Source organism: Thunnus albacares, chromosome 1 (assembly GCF_914725855.1).
Source record: "Thunnus albacares chromosome 1, fThuAlb1.1, whole genome shotgun sequence".
Taxonomy (NCBI): domain Eukaryota; kingdom Metazoa; phylum Chordata; class Actinopteri; order Scombriformes; family Scombridae; genus Thunnus; species Thunnus albacares.
The window spans coordinates 21,674,700-21,691,810 of NC_058106.1; the positions used below are offsets into that span (position 1 = coordinate 21,674,700).

Consider the following 17,111-nt stretch of genomic DNA (forward strand, 5'->3'; position numbering starts at 1 on the left):
TATTTGGGATTTAAACCCCAATCTAACAAAAGAACACACCACAGAACAGACTCATAATCTGGATCTGATCTTGAGCCAGTAAATTAGAGACTGAGAGAGCTTCAGGTGGTCATCCTAAACACAGCCATATAGCTGGATACCCTTCTATACATTATTTCTTAATTGTCACAGTGGAGCAGGTCCAGACTTTGTGTCATGATGACTTTAAAAACCAGCGTTATCTCTCCCTCGTCCTTCACTTCTCGTCTTGGTAGAGATGAGTCATGTTCAGGAGAGAAGACTGAACTGGACTCTAGACAACTTTAGCTGTATTTTAAATAGATTATGATGAAGAAAAAGTTGTCGCAAAAGTGTCACACGAACCAACACCATCAAGCCAGAACAGCTTCATTACTCCTTGACACAGATTCACAAAGTCTCTGGATATCTACTGGAGTGATGAATACTATTCCTCCAAGAGATTTTCCCTCGTTTGCTTTTTTTTGTGATGGTGGTAACATGATGGTCAAAAGTCTCCCATAGGTGTTAAATTGGGTTGAGATCTGCCGACAGTGAAAGCCATAAAATATGATTGATATCATTTTCACACTCTTCAAACCATTCAGTGACTCGGATGGAGACACTATCATCCTGGAAGAGACCGCTCCTATCAGGATTGAATTTTTTCATCATAGGATAAAAGCGATGACTCAGAAAAAACTTTCTATTGATTTGCAGTGAAACTTCCCTTTAAGTATGACACACATGTAAGCATCGGCATTTGCTTTGTTCTTCAGATTTTTCTTTTGTGAGCAATCCATATTTGAACTGTAAACACCTTAATTACTATAGTTCTATGGTTGCTTTTCTTGTTGTTCATCAGCTATCATCAATGCAGTTTGTTGGTTAATAAATGATAAAACATATTGCATTTGTTGCTGGAAATATATGTTTTTTATTTGTCACATCTTTATTTCCGTGATATCTGGGTTGAGATATCTGCTCTGGGGGAGTAACCTGGCTGGTTTATACAAATAACATTGCCCTTAATTTAACAAGATAACAGACAAATAATAATAAAGTAACAAATGCAATGATAAGCAGCTGAGATTTCTCTATTGTTTCCATTTCTGGCAAGATTCACAAACAAAGCAAAGATCTAGCAGCCAGGACTTGGCTTTCTGTGCCTTCATTCATCCCTGTTTCTCCTCTATTGTCTTTTCTTGCCTTCTCCTCCTCTTTTTGTGCCATCTGGATGGACAGATTTGGGATGAGTTTGATGAGACTGTTTGTTGATGAAAGCTAATCGGAGCTACGGAGGATAGGTTGTGCCGAAATCTGTGAAGCCTGTTGGTGTGGGGCCAGAGCTATAGAGAGATCTCCGACATGGAAAATGAAGGCTTTCTCTAATCAGTTCTGCATTATCTGTGTAGGTTGATCATGACAAACCCCTGCAGCCTATGTTATATATATATATCAACATAGAGATCAGGTTTTGAATGAATTCATTATCGAGCAGGAACATGTAGAGGCCAGTTTACAGAAAAAAAAAGAAGTCTGCTAAATTGTCTCCACCGGGCTTCAATGTCTGTCCTTGAAAGTGAGCAGGTGGTGAAATAAGGTAAAAAATAAAAAAAATGTAGTTAAACAAACAGCTCTTGCAAGTCAGTGGGGCCAGCAGTATGAGCTCAGAAGAGAGAAAGAGGGCGGCGGTGATATGAGTGGGCTCAGCTACTTACTCAGTTGTTGACGTAAGTAAACAATTTGAACAGCGACGGTGCCTCCCAGTACTGAGGGATTTGACAGCGGAGGATTGGACAAGTTGTGTACACTGTCATGGCTGTCAAGATTCATAGATAGATAGATAGATAGATAGATAGATAGATAGATAGATAGATAGATAGAGTACCATTTTTCATATGCAATGAATTTGCTTCAGTTAGTGAAGCTAAAAATAGCCACTCATGTATTCATGCTACATTGAACCCAGGTCAGGCATCTCATCTAACAACCTCCTATCAAATTACAACCAAGAAAAATCCATAATATGTGTTCAACAGCCATTTTTTTTTAATCATCAGCGCCTCAAAATAGTATCTCGAGGTTCCACATTCACACAGCCCAAACATTACAGTGAGCATCTTCAACAAATTGCTCCCGAGTGGCTAGGATCTGGCAAACTTACAGTTAATTATTATCTCCTGTTTCCCTGAAAAAAGAGCATTTTGTTGGATGAAGGGTTGCGGGGAAAAAAATCTATATAATTAGATTTCCTCTGCCACATTTTAACACATCCTCCTCTACTTAATGGAGACCTGTGTTTTGGCTTTCCCTCATGAACCAAATGACTTAATTAACAGAGAAATGAGAGACCTGCTGCCTACGCTCCAAATAAGCCTGGGACCAATCCAAGAAAGTAAACATTTTCAGCTGGAACACAACTAATCACGCTGCATATTACCAATAGAGTGTTTGTCCACAAGTGGAACATACAGTACAACACAATGTGAGTCTTACAGGGCAGACAACACAATCTGTTGTTAATGACTGAATTAGGGAGACAGACGATGTTTACTCTTCCTCTGCAAAGATACACTGTGTTTGATATTTTTAATTCTGAATCTGGCAGCTGTTCTGTAAGCCACGATCTCTTCCGAAAGAGTGAAAAACAGCTGCCAAGTTCACCAAACCATTAACAGATTTGTCTCCCTGGTTGATCTTGTATGAAAACACAGGTTTTTGGGATAACTGGAGTGGGGTTAAAATTTCATGCTCATGAATAATATTTCACACATCACCTCTCTTCACTTAAATCTCAGTCTCAGAGGTGGTTTCATTCGTGATACTGGACAAGGGAGGGAGAGCTAACTTACTGTTCTTTCACCAATGTCATTAACAAAACTTGTTGCTCAGATAACCTCAACATGCTGTAATTTAAATTATTAAAACTCTTACGCATGTGTATTCTGTCATTAAACAACATTTTAAAATGTGGTTAATGACTCGGATAGGGAGATTAATAAAAGATGGTAGATACATTTTTAAAAGCTACATACTGCTTCTTATAGAATCAGTAATTGAGGAGATATGAGCCTCATACTTTTGCCCAAAGGGTCAAACTGTGCACTTGTCAGCCAGAAGAAAAGAGAGGGGCTCACCTCTGTCCACTGTCCGTTGGTCTGTATCATGAGGATGACACAGGGGTCTGACTTATTCAGCGTGTCTCGGTCCAGCAGAGCTTTGCAGGACACACGCAGCTCTACTTTGGAGACACAGGTAGCTGGACCGCTGAGGCTGGTCGCAGGGGAGGTGGCCTCCTGAACGTCATTCATCCTGGCTCAGGGCAAGAGGAACTGCCAACCAGAGAAGTGATGGGATGTGAGGCCGTTGGTAACTCTGAAGGATGGGAAAACGCAGTGGTCGGTCAAAGGATCTCAGTAAAGATGAGGCACGCTCACAGGAGACAGGCGCTTTTGACTTGGTACAGATTCCTGTTGAGTCCCAGGGGGACCAAACCCAAGCTGTTATTACTGCCTCTCAGAGCTATCCCCCCTTGTGAGGAATATCATCTCACCTCAGTAATGACGACAGGAGGGACGTGAAGGTGACAGGGTCGGGCTTTTATGAGTCTAGATCCTTGGAAAGACTAATCTAAGATGGTCAAATGTGATAAGTGTTTTAAATCACAGTATGAAAAGGAGAGAGGGTATCACTCAGGATTACAATGCTATCCACAAAAATGTGCACAAAAATATAAACTTGATATTGTAATTTACTACATGCTGCCTTACAATTCTTTTTTCCCTGTTTCCAGTTGTAAATGTGAGACAGCAAACAGGTATAGCACAGCCTTTTTTCTGGTCTGAATTCAAAATGTAAACCAATGGAGGTAGCAGATAAAATCAGGAATCCAACAGCCACATGGCTGAGTGCCTTTATTTCCCAGAAGATAACACAAAACCAAGAAAAGGACTTTGGTTTGTTTGAGCTCCAACGTGGCAAGCATCCGCCCTGCTCAAGTGTCCCTGAGCAAGGGCTTCTGACCCTGATTAACCGCTTTAAAAGGGAAGAAAGCATGAGGACGGAGAGGGGGGGGGGGGGGGGGGGGGGGGGGGGGGGTCGAATTTCTCTACCAGCATCATTTACTGTAAACGTCACATTATTAGGAGGCAAGTGCGCGTTTTTGCTTTCAGCACCAGGGACAGCGCCCGCGGTTTGCTGCCAGCTGCGCGTCTAGAAACCAGATGTTACTCTCAAAAGCGTAAATTTAAAACTTAACTCAAGAAAAAGCTCGAAATATTATCAAATTCATGAGCTATAAAAATGCGACTCACCGTGTCTTTTAAAGCAAAACTTGTCACGTAAAAAAAAAACCTCTTTGTAAAGCAACACGTCCGCTCAAGAGCGCAATCCAACAACTTAACGAAGGCGACACGAGAAACGCTCTTAAATGGTTAGTTCATAATTCATCACAGTAAATGAACTCCTGCCACAAATCTGTCATCGTTGAAACCTCCAACATCGGGGGGGTACAATAACGATCTAGCTATTAGTTGTTTTTAATTACAGCAGGCAAGGCGTCGCAACAAAAACCAACAGTCTACTTTGATAACATCGTTTGTCACTGACTGCTGTTACTCACTTCCAAGACAAATCTGCAGCTGATCAAAAACACACACAAACGCACTTCATCCCCTCATTAAACATTCAACTCTGCTGTTAAAACGACAAACTCACTTCCTACCTGTCGTTGTTCTTTACTCTTAAACACATTTGTTTAATCCTCTCCCATAACACACTGCTTGATTCTTTTTTTTTCTTCTTCTCCGCCGAAACTCATTGGTTAGACTAGTGAGGAGGGAGTGGGCTTGGCTTGTGGAGGCGGGGAGTGGGGGGACAGTCCAGCTGCTGATGTAAGGCTGGGCTTTTCTCTGGGAAAAAAATGTATATATTGGAAACAAGCCTATGGAAATGCAATAAAGAAGCAAACACAGAGAAGCCATGTGGATAGCTTTTATGTCATTTGCTGAAATTCACACTAAAAGAATCATTGATCTTGTGATGTACCATCAAAAACACTAAAAGCCCCGAGTAAGCTCTGTCGTACTCTCCCACACTCCCTCTGAGTTGAAGTTAATCTCTTTGTGCTAATAATCCTCTTTTTTAAATCTAGATTTCAACTGATATATCAGTGAGGTTTTTCTCCAGCATCAGCATACTGTAGTTAACATCATACTGCTTCACTATACTGTGCTATAGCAGTCAGTCCTGCTGATCACAGAGCTGTCTACCAAAAAAGATCAACCTCAGTGAAAGAGCAGGATGTCGTGCATCTGTGGAAATGCTTCAGAAATCAGTTGCTGTGTTTACATTGTTAAAGGATTGGTTCATAATTTTTCAAGTCTGTCTTGGAACAATAGTGAGGTTTCTAAATGAACACTGAAAAAGGTTGGGTTTTTTTTTTTTTTTTTTTTTTTCTGTAATCATCCCTCCTGTTTGTACTGATCATTAGAAGATCTCCTCCTAATGAGCTTTCAATGCAAGTGACAAAATCCACAGTCCTCGTTTGTGCAAAAAGGTATTCAAATGAAGGTAATATGAAGCTTCAGCCATCCAAATTAGTCAAATCAAGTGGATGTCTTCCAAAGCTACAGTCTTTTTAAAACAAAAATCTCTCTTTTTCTTACTATCGAAACGCAGAATTTTACACTACAAAGACTATTACTGTGGAAGATATTCACTTTATTTGACTAACTCAGGCTGCTGAAGCCTCCTATTAACTTCAGATAAACTTTTGAAATCATTTTTGCACAAAACGAGGACTGTAGATTTTGGAGTCCATCATTTACATTGTAAGCACATCTCTTAAAGTTCAGTATGAAAAGGAGGAATGATTACAGCAAGCAAAACCTCTTTCAGTGTTCACACAGGCACCTGACTGTTGTTTTAAGACAGACTTGGAAAAATAGTGAACCTATCCTTTAATTAGCATAATGATAATATCCACCTATTCTACCTTCATTCAACAGTACAATCTAAAATGATTTCTATGGGCTTCATCATACAGCTTAAGATAAAAGGTGACATTGGGTGTTTAGTTGATGACTCTGTGTTTAGGACACATAGTTTGTCAATTTGTACTTAGATAAGAAGTCAGTTCCTGCTGGCTGTGTCTCAGCCCCTGTAGTAAAACACAAAGTGAGCATGCAAGATGTTTCACAGCGAAGCAACTGGAGCTCAAAAAGACAGATCCTCCAGCAGCAGCACATCACAGCCGAATCTTCATGAGGCAGCCCCTCGGTGGAGTAGAGCAGACAACAGCTGAGGACCTGTGACTCTCTGCTCTCTTACCTTTATCAGATGCACACACGCACACACAAACACCCTTTTCACATTTTCACATACCTATACACAAACACTTACAAGTCTAATATTATCCACGTTAAAGTGATCTTGAACTGATTCATGGTGTAGATTTTCAGTCATTCAGCAATATATGTTACATAACATAATGTTTCTACACAGCATTTATGCCTGAACCTTTTCACAGTCCACCCACAAATGTATTATTTTCATGAATGTATTTCCAGACATTGCATAACATTTATAGATTGCACTGACAAAACAGCAGCTCTCAAGTTGCTGCAAAAACAGTACGAAAGGCCTTGAAAGACAAACTAAGAGACAAAACAGGTGAGAGAATAATTTGGAAATGTTGTGTTTATCGAAATAAAACGTGAAATTTAAAAGGGTTAGGGTCAGGTAACCCTTAAATCAAAGTACCTTCTGTAGTTAGCGGTTGCTTACAGTGCAGCTTATGATAAAGGAAAGCTGTTGTAACGTTTTATTCCCGAAGGCTTTGAAATCAAATAATTCTGTGTCCTTCAGACAGAGAGAACATTTTTTCATTAGAGTTTTGCAGCATTACATTTGATTTCAAGAGCACCTGGCTGATTCTTTGAGAGTTTAGCCACTCAGAAGCTTTCAGCTGCTAAAATGATGTGTGCAGCAGACAGACAGGTCAATAAATTTATTCCCGTAGCAGGAAAAAATTTGTCTACGTGCTTTTCTGCTGAACAACAAATGATAGAAATACCACATTAATTCCTCTTAAAAGTTGGTCTTATTGGTGAAATTCTTTTTGCTGATGCTTTTATTCAGATACACTTGTGTTAAATATGTGAACTTGCTGCTCTCTGACAGGCCATCACCTAAAGTCAGCTCTCTCTCCTGCAGATTTCACCCCTGCTGCCTCTTCTTCCATGAGTATTCTGAGTCGGTAGGAAGCGTCTGCTTTGGGGCACACACCTGAGCCCTGTTACGCCACAGCTCCAAACATCGGCCATCTGCTGCTGCGTCGCTTCAGCACCTCACAGGACGTTCTCTGCGTTTACACATGGATTATCTATTCAGATTGTCCCCACTGCGTCTCTCCAGTCACAGTCAGTGCACGCCTTGGTGCTGCTGACCACGCTGCCTGTACAACAACCCAAATATCTCCTAACATAGCCTGAATCGCTCAATTTTAAAGTCAAACAATCCTGTCTGTGTAATATAGCTTCGGTGTGTTTGTGTAACATCATCCATCCACCAGCAGTTCCCTTGAGCAGAGGTGTTTTTTAACATGTAGGTTTTTGGAAAAAATTTCTAAGTCTCTATTGATTTTAAAGTCTTTCTCATCGGGAATAGATGATGGAGCTTCCCTGTTAATGGTGATCAATCACTGAGCTTGTGTTTCAGCACAGCTCTAGTAACGGCTCATTGAATAGAAACGTTATCTGCAGTCTTCTCTGTCATCATTATATTTGATTTACTGACCTACAAATATTGTAGCCGAACAGATCTCACTTCCTTTTCACGGAGGAAACGTGATACATCATAGGTCTGAAGCTGACACTGAAGGATTATATGCAACTTAATTGATTTCAGTTTGATTGTAGATTAGAAGAGAAAAAAATATGTGGGGAAATGTGTTAACTGCAGCAAAGGATACAAGTGAGAACAGAAAAAATGATACATGCACTTACTAATTAAATAGTAAATGAATATTCACTTGATTATTCACAACTACAGTAGGAACTGTAACCAGAACAGGTTTTGGTTGACATTTGACATAGACTTCTCTTGTAAAGGAGAATTTGTTTGTTGTAGTCAGTTTACAGCTGCAACTGATCAACCTCTCCATCTTTTAAAAATCAATCAATTAATCATTTAGTCTTTAAAACAAAGAAACCATCAAAAAATACCTGTCAGAACTCCCCAAAGCCAAAGGTGACGTCTTCAGAATGATAGTTTGGACCGACTAACAGTGCAAAACCCAAACATAGTGCATTCACGCTGATATGACAAAGAGAAAAGCAGCAAACTGTCACATTTGAGGAGCTATAATCGGAGAACGTTTGGTACTTTAGCTTGAAAAAGACTTAAATGATTAATTAATTGACTAATCGTTTCAGCTCTGGGTCAGTCTTGTATGATGTAAACTGTGCTCATCAAAAGTAAGAAATCAAGAAATTTACACCACAATTTATATTAATTTGCATATATTTTGGTATTGCTTTTTATGTAGATTGTTAGAAAAAAATGACATCATTTGTTAAAGGACAGGTTCACATATTTTCAAGTCTGTCTTAAAACAATAGTCAGTAAACAGGAGGAATGATTATACAGCCAGAAAAAGCTGTTTAATTGTACATATGAGCACCTGAACACCTGCTTTAAGGCTGGAGTTATTTGGTAACACAATGAGGACACAGGTGGTTAAAGTTAATGGTTCATAAGTGTGATTTAGTGAATCATTTCGCGGCATCATATCTTAAGGATAAACAAGATCATATATTAGATTTCAGCTGTATCAGTCACTTGTGGCGCAAAACAACTTGACTCACCACTTATCTTCAAAAGCTGAATTATTTATTTTCCATTCAGACTGTTGGAAAACAGAAACATTAAAGGAGACACGAGCAAGGACGTTGTGATGGGTCCAATCTCATCCATCCTCATTTTTCAGTCTGTATGTCAGCATGCTCCAGTCTGTTATTGCATTCGAAGTTTTCGAATGTTAATAAACAGAGTAATGCATCTAAAATAGATCTCCGCCAATAGGAGAGTGTCTGCAGCTGTGTTTCATTTGAGTTACTTTTTATTCATTCCCTTCACCTTATCAGAACAACACAGCACACACCAGCTGTGCACATTGTTTGTAAATGTCCAGAAACTCTGTTGTCATAGCAATGTTTTACATTAACAGTCAGTTTTGGTTCATGTCTGCCAGCAGGAAACCGTCAGCATGGAAATTAAAATTCCACTTTACTCTCCTGCAGACGCCAGGTGAAAAACTGCCTCACTGGGATGTGATTCTTCCTCGCTTTTCATTTCTCCTAAACCTTCTCTGCCTCATGTTGTTGGCCTCCACTACCTGCGGCTGTAGATAGTCTAGCGTTATAATGATCAGCTGCTATTGAGTCTCCTCCAGGTTTAAACTTTATTCCCATTGATCAGACTGTAAAATTATGAGTTCACTGGACAACCTTGAATGAACATGCACCAGTTTGTCAGCAGTTTCCTTCTAATAACTGCTGCTTCTCTGTTTATTGAATACCAATGGACTAATAACTGGTTTTCAATTTTTTTTTTTTTTTACATGGAGCAACAGTTGCTGTTAAAATTCAGTAACCTGTTCTGTTAAATGCTTATCGCCTCCATTACTGAGCTTCATTTGTGCTTGTACTGCCACCTACTGCTGTAAATAAGTCATGCATAGACACCAAACCCCAGTTTTAGGTTTGAGTTCTGGTACGATCCAGCCCGATTCAATTTAATAATGAGATAAATCAAGTATTATTGTGTGGTGTGAAAATAATTTCTTTCAGCTCACACCTCAATTCCCTCAACAGCTATCCAGTGGATACAAATCATAAAAAAGGAACTCTGACCTCAAAAGATTTTTACATGCAGTATATTTATATTGGTAGACATAGATCAGATATATTATTTGTTTTTGTGCCCTGGTTCATAAAAAAGGTTTTATCTCAGCTGTATTTCTTATAGTCAAAATTACAATAAAACTTGCTGTGGAAACTTTTTATGATCTTACAAGTAGTTACAATCTGAGGCTGCAATTTTAGCACATTGGAAATCATTTATATATCAGACCTCACCTGCGTTGATACTGTAAGAGACCCAGATGTTGAACTACAGTTCTTTGTATTTACAAGATATCATGTTATGTCCCATCTGTTGTGCGGCTTCATTCTACCAAGTCCCATGATCTGTGACAAGACCATGAAAACCACCAGTCTTCATCAAAACTAAATCTCAAATCACGACATTCTCACAATGATCTTTTTTTTTTTCCATACTTTATTTTGCAAAGTTCCAGACAGGCTACATTTACTTCTTCTTCTCAACATCCTGCTCGGCAGCCTCTTTGGCTCTCTTGGCACGGATGCCGAAAAGACGAGCGTTGGCCCGGGCCATACGCAGGCTGGCAAAGGCCTTGAAGTTCTTCTCGTCGTCAGAGATAACACGGGCCTTCTCCTTCTTGTGTACCTGGAAGAGAAGGAACAAAAATGTATAGTAATCTGATACACTTTCCAAAAAAAGGCATTAAATCCTATTGCCAAATGACAAAATCTGCCAGTTTAACGTGAACTAATATGCAATTTCAAGCCCAATTTTGGGACATCATATTTCAACAAATTAGATTTTCAAGCTTGATTTTCAAAACAGTCATCAGAAAAGGGGTTCAAGTGTTTCATCACAGAAATACAGAGATTCCGGAGAATTTCTCATCATCTGACTGCTGCAATGAGAAACAAATCAACAGTTCTTTCTCATCATGGATATGCTGGTTTAGATATCACTGGCAAATGACAAAGTCCTGTCAGTTTAATGTTAACTCATAGGTAAAATTCAAGCTTATTTTCATCAAACTAATTCACATTTATTTCCTGTGATTTCATTGTAATTTCTATTCTAGTACAGTTTTGAATGTGTATGTGTTGGGTGAAGGAATTACAACTTACAGTTTTGATGGGCATGACTGGACCAGAGAGCTGAGTGGCCATCTTCAGTTCCTCCACCTGAAAAAAAAAATCACAAACAATTATTAAAAGGGAAAAGAAATTCATATTACTCAGTTGCATCTTGCTACAAGGCAGACAAACATCAGGTTATCACCAATGTCTAAGTGAGGTGATACAACCTCAAATCAGGCCTGGTCATAATAAATTGTTGATTAAGGCATTCTGGTCTAAATATTCATTTTCAACCATAATAAACCACATGCAGACTAACTGGAGTGAGACAGTATTTGGCTGTAACCCTGCATCATTGTTCTGACTGGTCGGATTGTGTAAGCATCTGTAACATTACAGGTTCTCAGTCATGTTTTATTAATCAGGTGAATAATCTTACCAAAAAAAACTAACTCATTACAGGGGAATTTGTTCTAAAAATTGACTGAATTTTAAAAGTTCACTGATGCGTCCCCAGTTTCATTAGGTAACCCCAAATGCCATGCAGTGCTGTAAAAACTCCAACACAGCCAGTTTCATAAACCAAAAAATGGCATTCAGAATGTAAATTCTGATCTTTCACTGAAGGTGTTTGTGATAAAAAATGCTTTTAACTCAAACTGACATGCAGAGATAACAGAGGACCTTATCACTGCACTGCATTTAGAAAATACAAAAGAAAAGCATGGCAAAGGCATGAAATAAATTTTTGCTCCCTCAAAGACACTTTGTCACACAGGATTCTTTCCGTTTTTATACAATTGTACAATAAACTCATGAAAATCAATACAATAGCCTTTACAGAAGATGAAACAAACACACTGGAGAGGACTTTGTACCAAATCAAGAAATGGCTCTCCTACTACTGACCGCATGCCTTTGTTAAATGTTTTAACCCTCAGTTTTCTTCAGAAAAACTAAACTACTATGAACATCTGTTCACTTTTTAAAAGATATTCCAGTCTGACACACTTCAAAAATTTGTTTTCAAAGTTTTTTTTTTCTTTTTTCCCCTCCTCTCTCCTTTCTGCACCGGTTCTTGACCCTCTATGCAACAGCATGAAAGAGGAACTTACAGTGCTGTCTCCCTTCTTGGGGGCAGAAGCCTTCCTGGGGAACAGGATGAGCTTGGAGCGGTACTCCTTCAGGCGCTGCACGTTGGCCTGAAGAGATTCTGTGGACCTGTTACGACGGCGAGAGTCGACAGAGATGCCGATGGTGCGGGCTGTCTTTTTGTGGATGCCGGCCGCCTGCAGGGAGGAGCAGAAGCACAAAGAGTTAAACACATATTTCTGATTTGGAGGTAATGTTGTAATGTCCTCTGCACAAGATATTGGTGTCCATTTTGTGAATTTGGTTTTCAACTCAATTTAAAAACAGCAGTCATCAGATAAGGGGTTCAAAATGATTCATCAAGTGAATACAGAGATTCCGGAGATTTTGTCATCATTTGACTGCTGGGGGGGAAAAAAAACGGTCCTATATTTCTAAACATAGTTGCCAACATGTTTGTCATTACTGTCCCAGGTACTCTTTGTGTCAGTCTCTTTTCATAGGGGACAAAGCTTCACTGGAAACTGCAAGCTGACAGTTCCGTGTTTCCTTGCACACTGACAAACACTGAACCTAGCACTGACTGGTTAAAGGTCTTATTCGCGACATAGCGCTTCTTTGTCCATATTCATAACATCTGATTAACATAATAGTGTTTACAAGAGCAAACTAATGGAATATTTATATTATATATGCACTACATCATGCCCAATTAAAATGATTCAACACTTCAACTTATAAACTGGGGCTCTTCATTTTCTTCCCCAGTAATGTTGAGGTGACCAGCATTATCTGGTGGCCATTTTACTGGAATCAGGGCTGCTTGGTGCATCATGATCAGATTGATGTAATTTTTGCCACCACACAAATTTAGCTGATGAGGATCAAATTGAGATGTGACTTGTGTTTATAGTTGACAAAGGGATTCCTTGTTATCCTCCACAACTTGGACAGCAATTTTAAATTCGGTAGGAGAACTTCGAGGTTCTTGTTCATGGTGATAGACTCTGAAAAATTAGGAACAGAGATGCTCTATATGCCACAAGCTCTGCAAAATTACCTCACTGATCAATAACAGTAATTCGTGTTTGAGCCTACTCTTGTACGAGGAAACAACTCCACATGATCAGAGGTGATGCACATCAACAATCATTTTAGCCTTCCTCCCACAGCAGGTAAGTGCATGGGAGGAAAGGCAAGGTACATGTTGGCAAGAACATGAAGTCTTTGGGCTGCACTTCATGTTCCTCTATAACTATTGACGTTTTTTGGTCTGGTGGGATGCATGATTCATCAGAGAAAAAGGTTGAGCCCATTCTGTTTTACATCCACAGTAGTTGTCAATAGCACCTCTGAGGTGGAGGTCACCCTGAATAACACTAGCTTTTACTGTGTCTTGCTGACAATATTTTCTACCAAACCAACAATTGATGAAAATTCACCAGTTGGTTTGCTGCACTTATCCCTTTCTGAGTCGATGTGCATTCTGAACTATTGAGGATTTTACTCTGAGGAACACATTTTCCAAACACTCCTCTTGCTACATGGTAACGCAAGAGTGTGACATTGCTGATGAATTATTCATGCTCATTGATCTATTTACAGACAGTATTACCTTGAGTTCCTCCAGGGTGAAGCCACGTCCGGCACGAACCTTGGTGTGGTACCTGATAGTGGGACACCTGACCTGTGGCCTCAGTGGTCCGGCAACAGGACGGGGGGCGATGAGACGGGCCTTGGCCTGGCGAGCCTTTCGCCTAAAGAAGGAAGCATCTTAGTCAAACTAGAGTAACCAAAGGAACTACAGAAACTCAATTATACAAGTCTGTTTTGCATTTCATCTCAACAACCATAACAGTAATGCAAACAGATTAAAAAAAATGTTAAATACTTTGAGACACAAATACACAATCATTGTGTTTCTTTGTAAACTACTTCTATGTATGTTTGAACAGATGCGATGAATGAACGCAAATGAGACAAGCAGCGGTGATAAAAAGTGAAAATAACAGCATCTGTCTCCAAAATTGCACCATCTGCAACTTTTTGAAGTCATTCATACTTCAAGTCAGTCACCAAATTGAAATAATTAGCAAACTGTTACCTTAGGTTTTGTTCATCTACATCTACTCAGGGAACTGCCTACATAATTTTGAGTTTAATTTAAACCTGCGTTCTTTAAGATGTTCCTGCGGTAGGAAAAAGGCTTCAACAACACCACTGTATGTTAATCCTAGACTTGAGAGATCAAAATCAGTCTACTGTGTTTACAGACGCCTCTACATCAACGCAGAGGAGCCCTGAAACTTATGTGGAGCAGATATTTTCATGCTCCGTTAATGCACACACAGGCACATTAAAGCTAGAAAACTTCCTTTTTTATAGCCTAGTATACATTTTGTATTGTACATTTTGCAGCTGAGTCTCCAAACAATACATTCATCATCTTGCCTTCCAGAAAGCTAGACTTTAAGTCCAGGCCACTTTGCTATGGGATGAGATACCCTGACTTAGCCTACTATGATGTACACATCGCTAATGAATGCTTATAGGTCACTAAATAAAATAGTTTGCATTGCTAAACATCAGTGCACACATATCCCAGATTACATCAAGGCCATTTATATAAAGTCTTGCCTAACTTATGTTGTCTTAACTGTACCCAGAATAAGATCCAGGTGTTCAGAGGGAGCTTTTAGTTACTTTGGTCCTGCTCTCTGGAACAAACCATTCAAAACTACATGAGGTGTACTTTAATTATTGTATGAAAATCAAACAGCAACCTCTTTCATTCTCCAAATTTTCTGTTATTTTCATATTCACTTCAAATACTCCAAACAGACACTGTCATTACAGTTCCCTTTATTACGGAAACAGCTTTACAGGCACTCAAGATAAAAGTCTGGCACTGCTTTCAAGCTTCAGGGAAAACTGAACTGACTTGCTAATACACAATTAAAGTTGTGTCATCAAATTGAAAAAGGGCTTTAACAAAAAATACCACTTGCCCTACAAGATGTGATATAATTGATCAAGCATGCTATAGTGTATTTTAATTCTTTACTGCACTAGCATAGCTTTTCTAGTTATTATGAACTGTACAACAAGGCAGTGCACACTGCATGCAGACATTTACAAAAGAGAAGATGTTGATATCCACGTTGTATTCTTAAACAATTACAGACAGGCCCTTCACATGACAGCCATAGGAAAACAAAGCAGTATGACACTACATTCAAGCCAACAACTAACATTGAATCTAAGTTTGAACTCAACACTCAGGTCTACTCTATATTTTAAGAACAAGTCTCTAATGTCCTCGTCCAAATCTGACAGGCTTACTCTTCATTTTTTGTTGCAACAGCCTAATTAGTTTTATTTCAGTCAACAAAGTTAAATGCCATTACTTTTCCAAAACTTTCTAAGCTTTTACTTAATTTCATTACTTTAACAAGCCTGAAAAGAGATTTTAAAATTCCCTAACTTCTCCTGGTTTTCCATGACCCTGGGAACCATCACCTGTTTTGGCCAGTTATGTTACTTTAAAGGGTATCTGGATCAGAAACGTGTCTCCAGTCATAGAAGGGATTTGATACACAGCTGTATTAGTTCAAGTTAACGTTGTAGCATCTCTCCCCTGAGTAAAGGGCAGCACTCACCTGCGGATCTTCCTGGCTGGCTGGTTAAACCAGGTACGCACTCTTTTCTGCCAGTCTTTGTGGAAATGGGGGTTCAGGATCATTCCATTCCGGCTTGGGGCCATGGCTGCCTGCTTCCCTGTAACACAGCGTGGTACACAGGCATAAGCAGAGTGTCATGCCGGCACACCACCGGTCCTCTGAGAGGCTAAGCTAACATGCTAACGACCATACACATTAACGACTGCTACGTGCCACTACTGGTCATTTTCAGACCTAATTTGCCATTTCGGCAATAGTTACGTGAGATCCTTTTATTTTAATAAGACATTATTTAAATATGACGCTAATAAAGTTGGCCTGTAACGGCAACGCTAGCAGACACACACAAACACCAGGAGACCGACCATCACCGCGAAAATAGACACTTTTTAGCAATTATACGAGGAAATCTGTGACAATAATCATATTGTTTCAAAGGTGTTAAAACACACTATTTCATGTGTTCAGTGGAATTTTAAAACACTGATAAAATACCAAGGATTAACACAGATTAGTTTGAATTCTGTGGAGGATAATTTCACATACCTACGAGGGAGGAAAATGGCCGAAAGGAAAAAGGAAGTAGAAAGGCGGTGGATTGTGGGATATGGGGTCCTATCAAAGAGTACACTCAAGAGCATTCCCCTCCACTACAGGAACACAACCGATAAAACGTGAAATTCATGAAAATATTTCAGATTATTTAATGTAAGGGTAGGTAAAATAGTTATTAAATGAATTAAATGTGATGAAATAATAGTTACACATATATATAGCCACGCTGTTTAAAAAACACCCCCTTCATTCATAGTTTTCTTCGTAAGTTGTATCATTTTGCGCTGTACCAGAGCAGCCTCACAGGCTGTACACTATATTCTTATACAAGCGCGACACATGCAGAACCGCAAAACAAAAGCTTTTGTCAGTATCTAAGATAAATATGCACAAAATTGTGGACTCACATAAACCGACCACAGAAGGAGGTAATTTTTAGCAAAACCGGAAGTAAAGTTTGTTTCTCGTTTTTATCTTCTTTGTTTTGCTATAGAAAAGCGCACTCAAAATGTTCAAAACCCACTTTGAACATTTAGAAATACCTTTTTTAATAATTTTTTTTTTTTTTTAAATACAAACTTGTACAAAAATATTTTCTCTACAGCTGTGATGATGTGATTTTTAATCACAACATGGCTGAGTTGAGGTTTAGAAATAGGGTCAGATTATTGAATTAGAGAGTTTGGGGTTGCTACAGATATTTAGTGTAGGCTATTAATTGTCTAATGAGTTTTACTTTTTGTCACCAGTTGGACCAGGACAGTAGTTCAATAATAAAAGTTAATAATAATAAAACTTAAAAGACTTAACTTATCTGACTGTGAAT

General features: G+C 39.1%; 2 protein-coding genes and 2 non-coding genes across 4 annotated transcripts in view; all 4 read right to left on the reverse strand.

Annotated features, from left to right (window-relative positions):
* The window catches only part of cpne7 (copine VII), a 31,252-nt gene extending 27,880 nt beyond the window's left edge, over positions 1-3,372 (reverse strand). Inside the window, exon 1 of the mRNA XM_044349326.1 lies at positions 3,138-3,372. Coding sequence (XP_044205261.1) covers positions 3,138-3,311 — 174 coding nt within the window. The 5' untranslated portion in view covers positions 3,312-3,372. The remainder of the gene's footprint in view (positions 1-3,137) is intronic.
* A 6,968-nt stretch (positions 3,373-10,340) lies between these two features.
* On the reverse strand, positions 10,341-16,380 carry rpl13 (ribosomal protein L13). The gene is made up of 6 exons (XM_044349338.1): positions 16,277-16,380; positions 15,710-15,827; positions 13,666-13,807; positions 12,074-12,247; positions 11,007-11,063; positions 10,341-10,530 (listed from the first exon to the last, which is right to left on the reverse strand). Exons 2-6 carry the CDS (start codon positions 15,811-15,813, stop codon positions 10,372-10,374), a joined length of 636 nt encoding a protein of 211 aa, XP_044205273.1. The 5' UTR covers positions 15,814-15,827; positions 16,277-16,380; the 3' UTR covers positions 10,341-10,371.
* Positions 10,696-10,773, reverse strand: LOC122988838. Its single transcript, XR_006404899.1, has one exon. It is a non-coding gene; the product is annotated as a small nucleolar RNA MBII-202 (small nucleolar RNA).
* LOC122988841 lies at positions 12,366-12,446 on the reverse strand. The gene has a single exon (XR_006404900.1). It is a non-coding gene; the product is annotated as a small nucleolar RNA MBII-202 (small nucleolar RNA).
* Positions 16,381-17,111: the final 731 nt, after the last annotated feature.

Coding starts and splice junctions, on each gene's coding strand:
- rpl13 (XM_044349338.1), bottom strand. CDS start 15,813: ATGGCCCCAAGCCGGAATGGAATGATCCTGAACCCCCATTTCCACAAA. Junction 11,064..12,073: donor CCAAGAAGGGAGACAGCACT/GTAAGTTCCTCT, acceptor TTTTTTTTTCAG/GTGGAGGAACTGAAGATGGC. Junction 10,531..11,006: donor CAGTCATGCCCATCAAAACT/GTAAGTTGTAAT, acceptor CTTCTCTTCCAG/GTACACAAGAAGGAGAAGGC.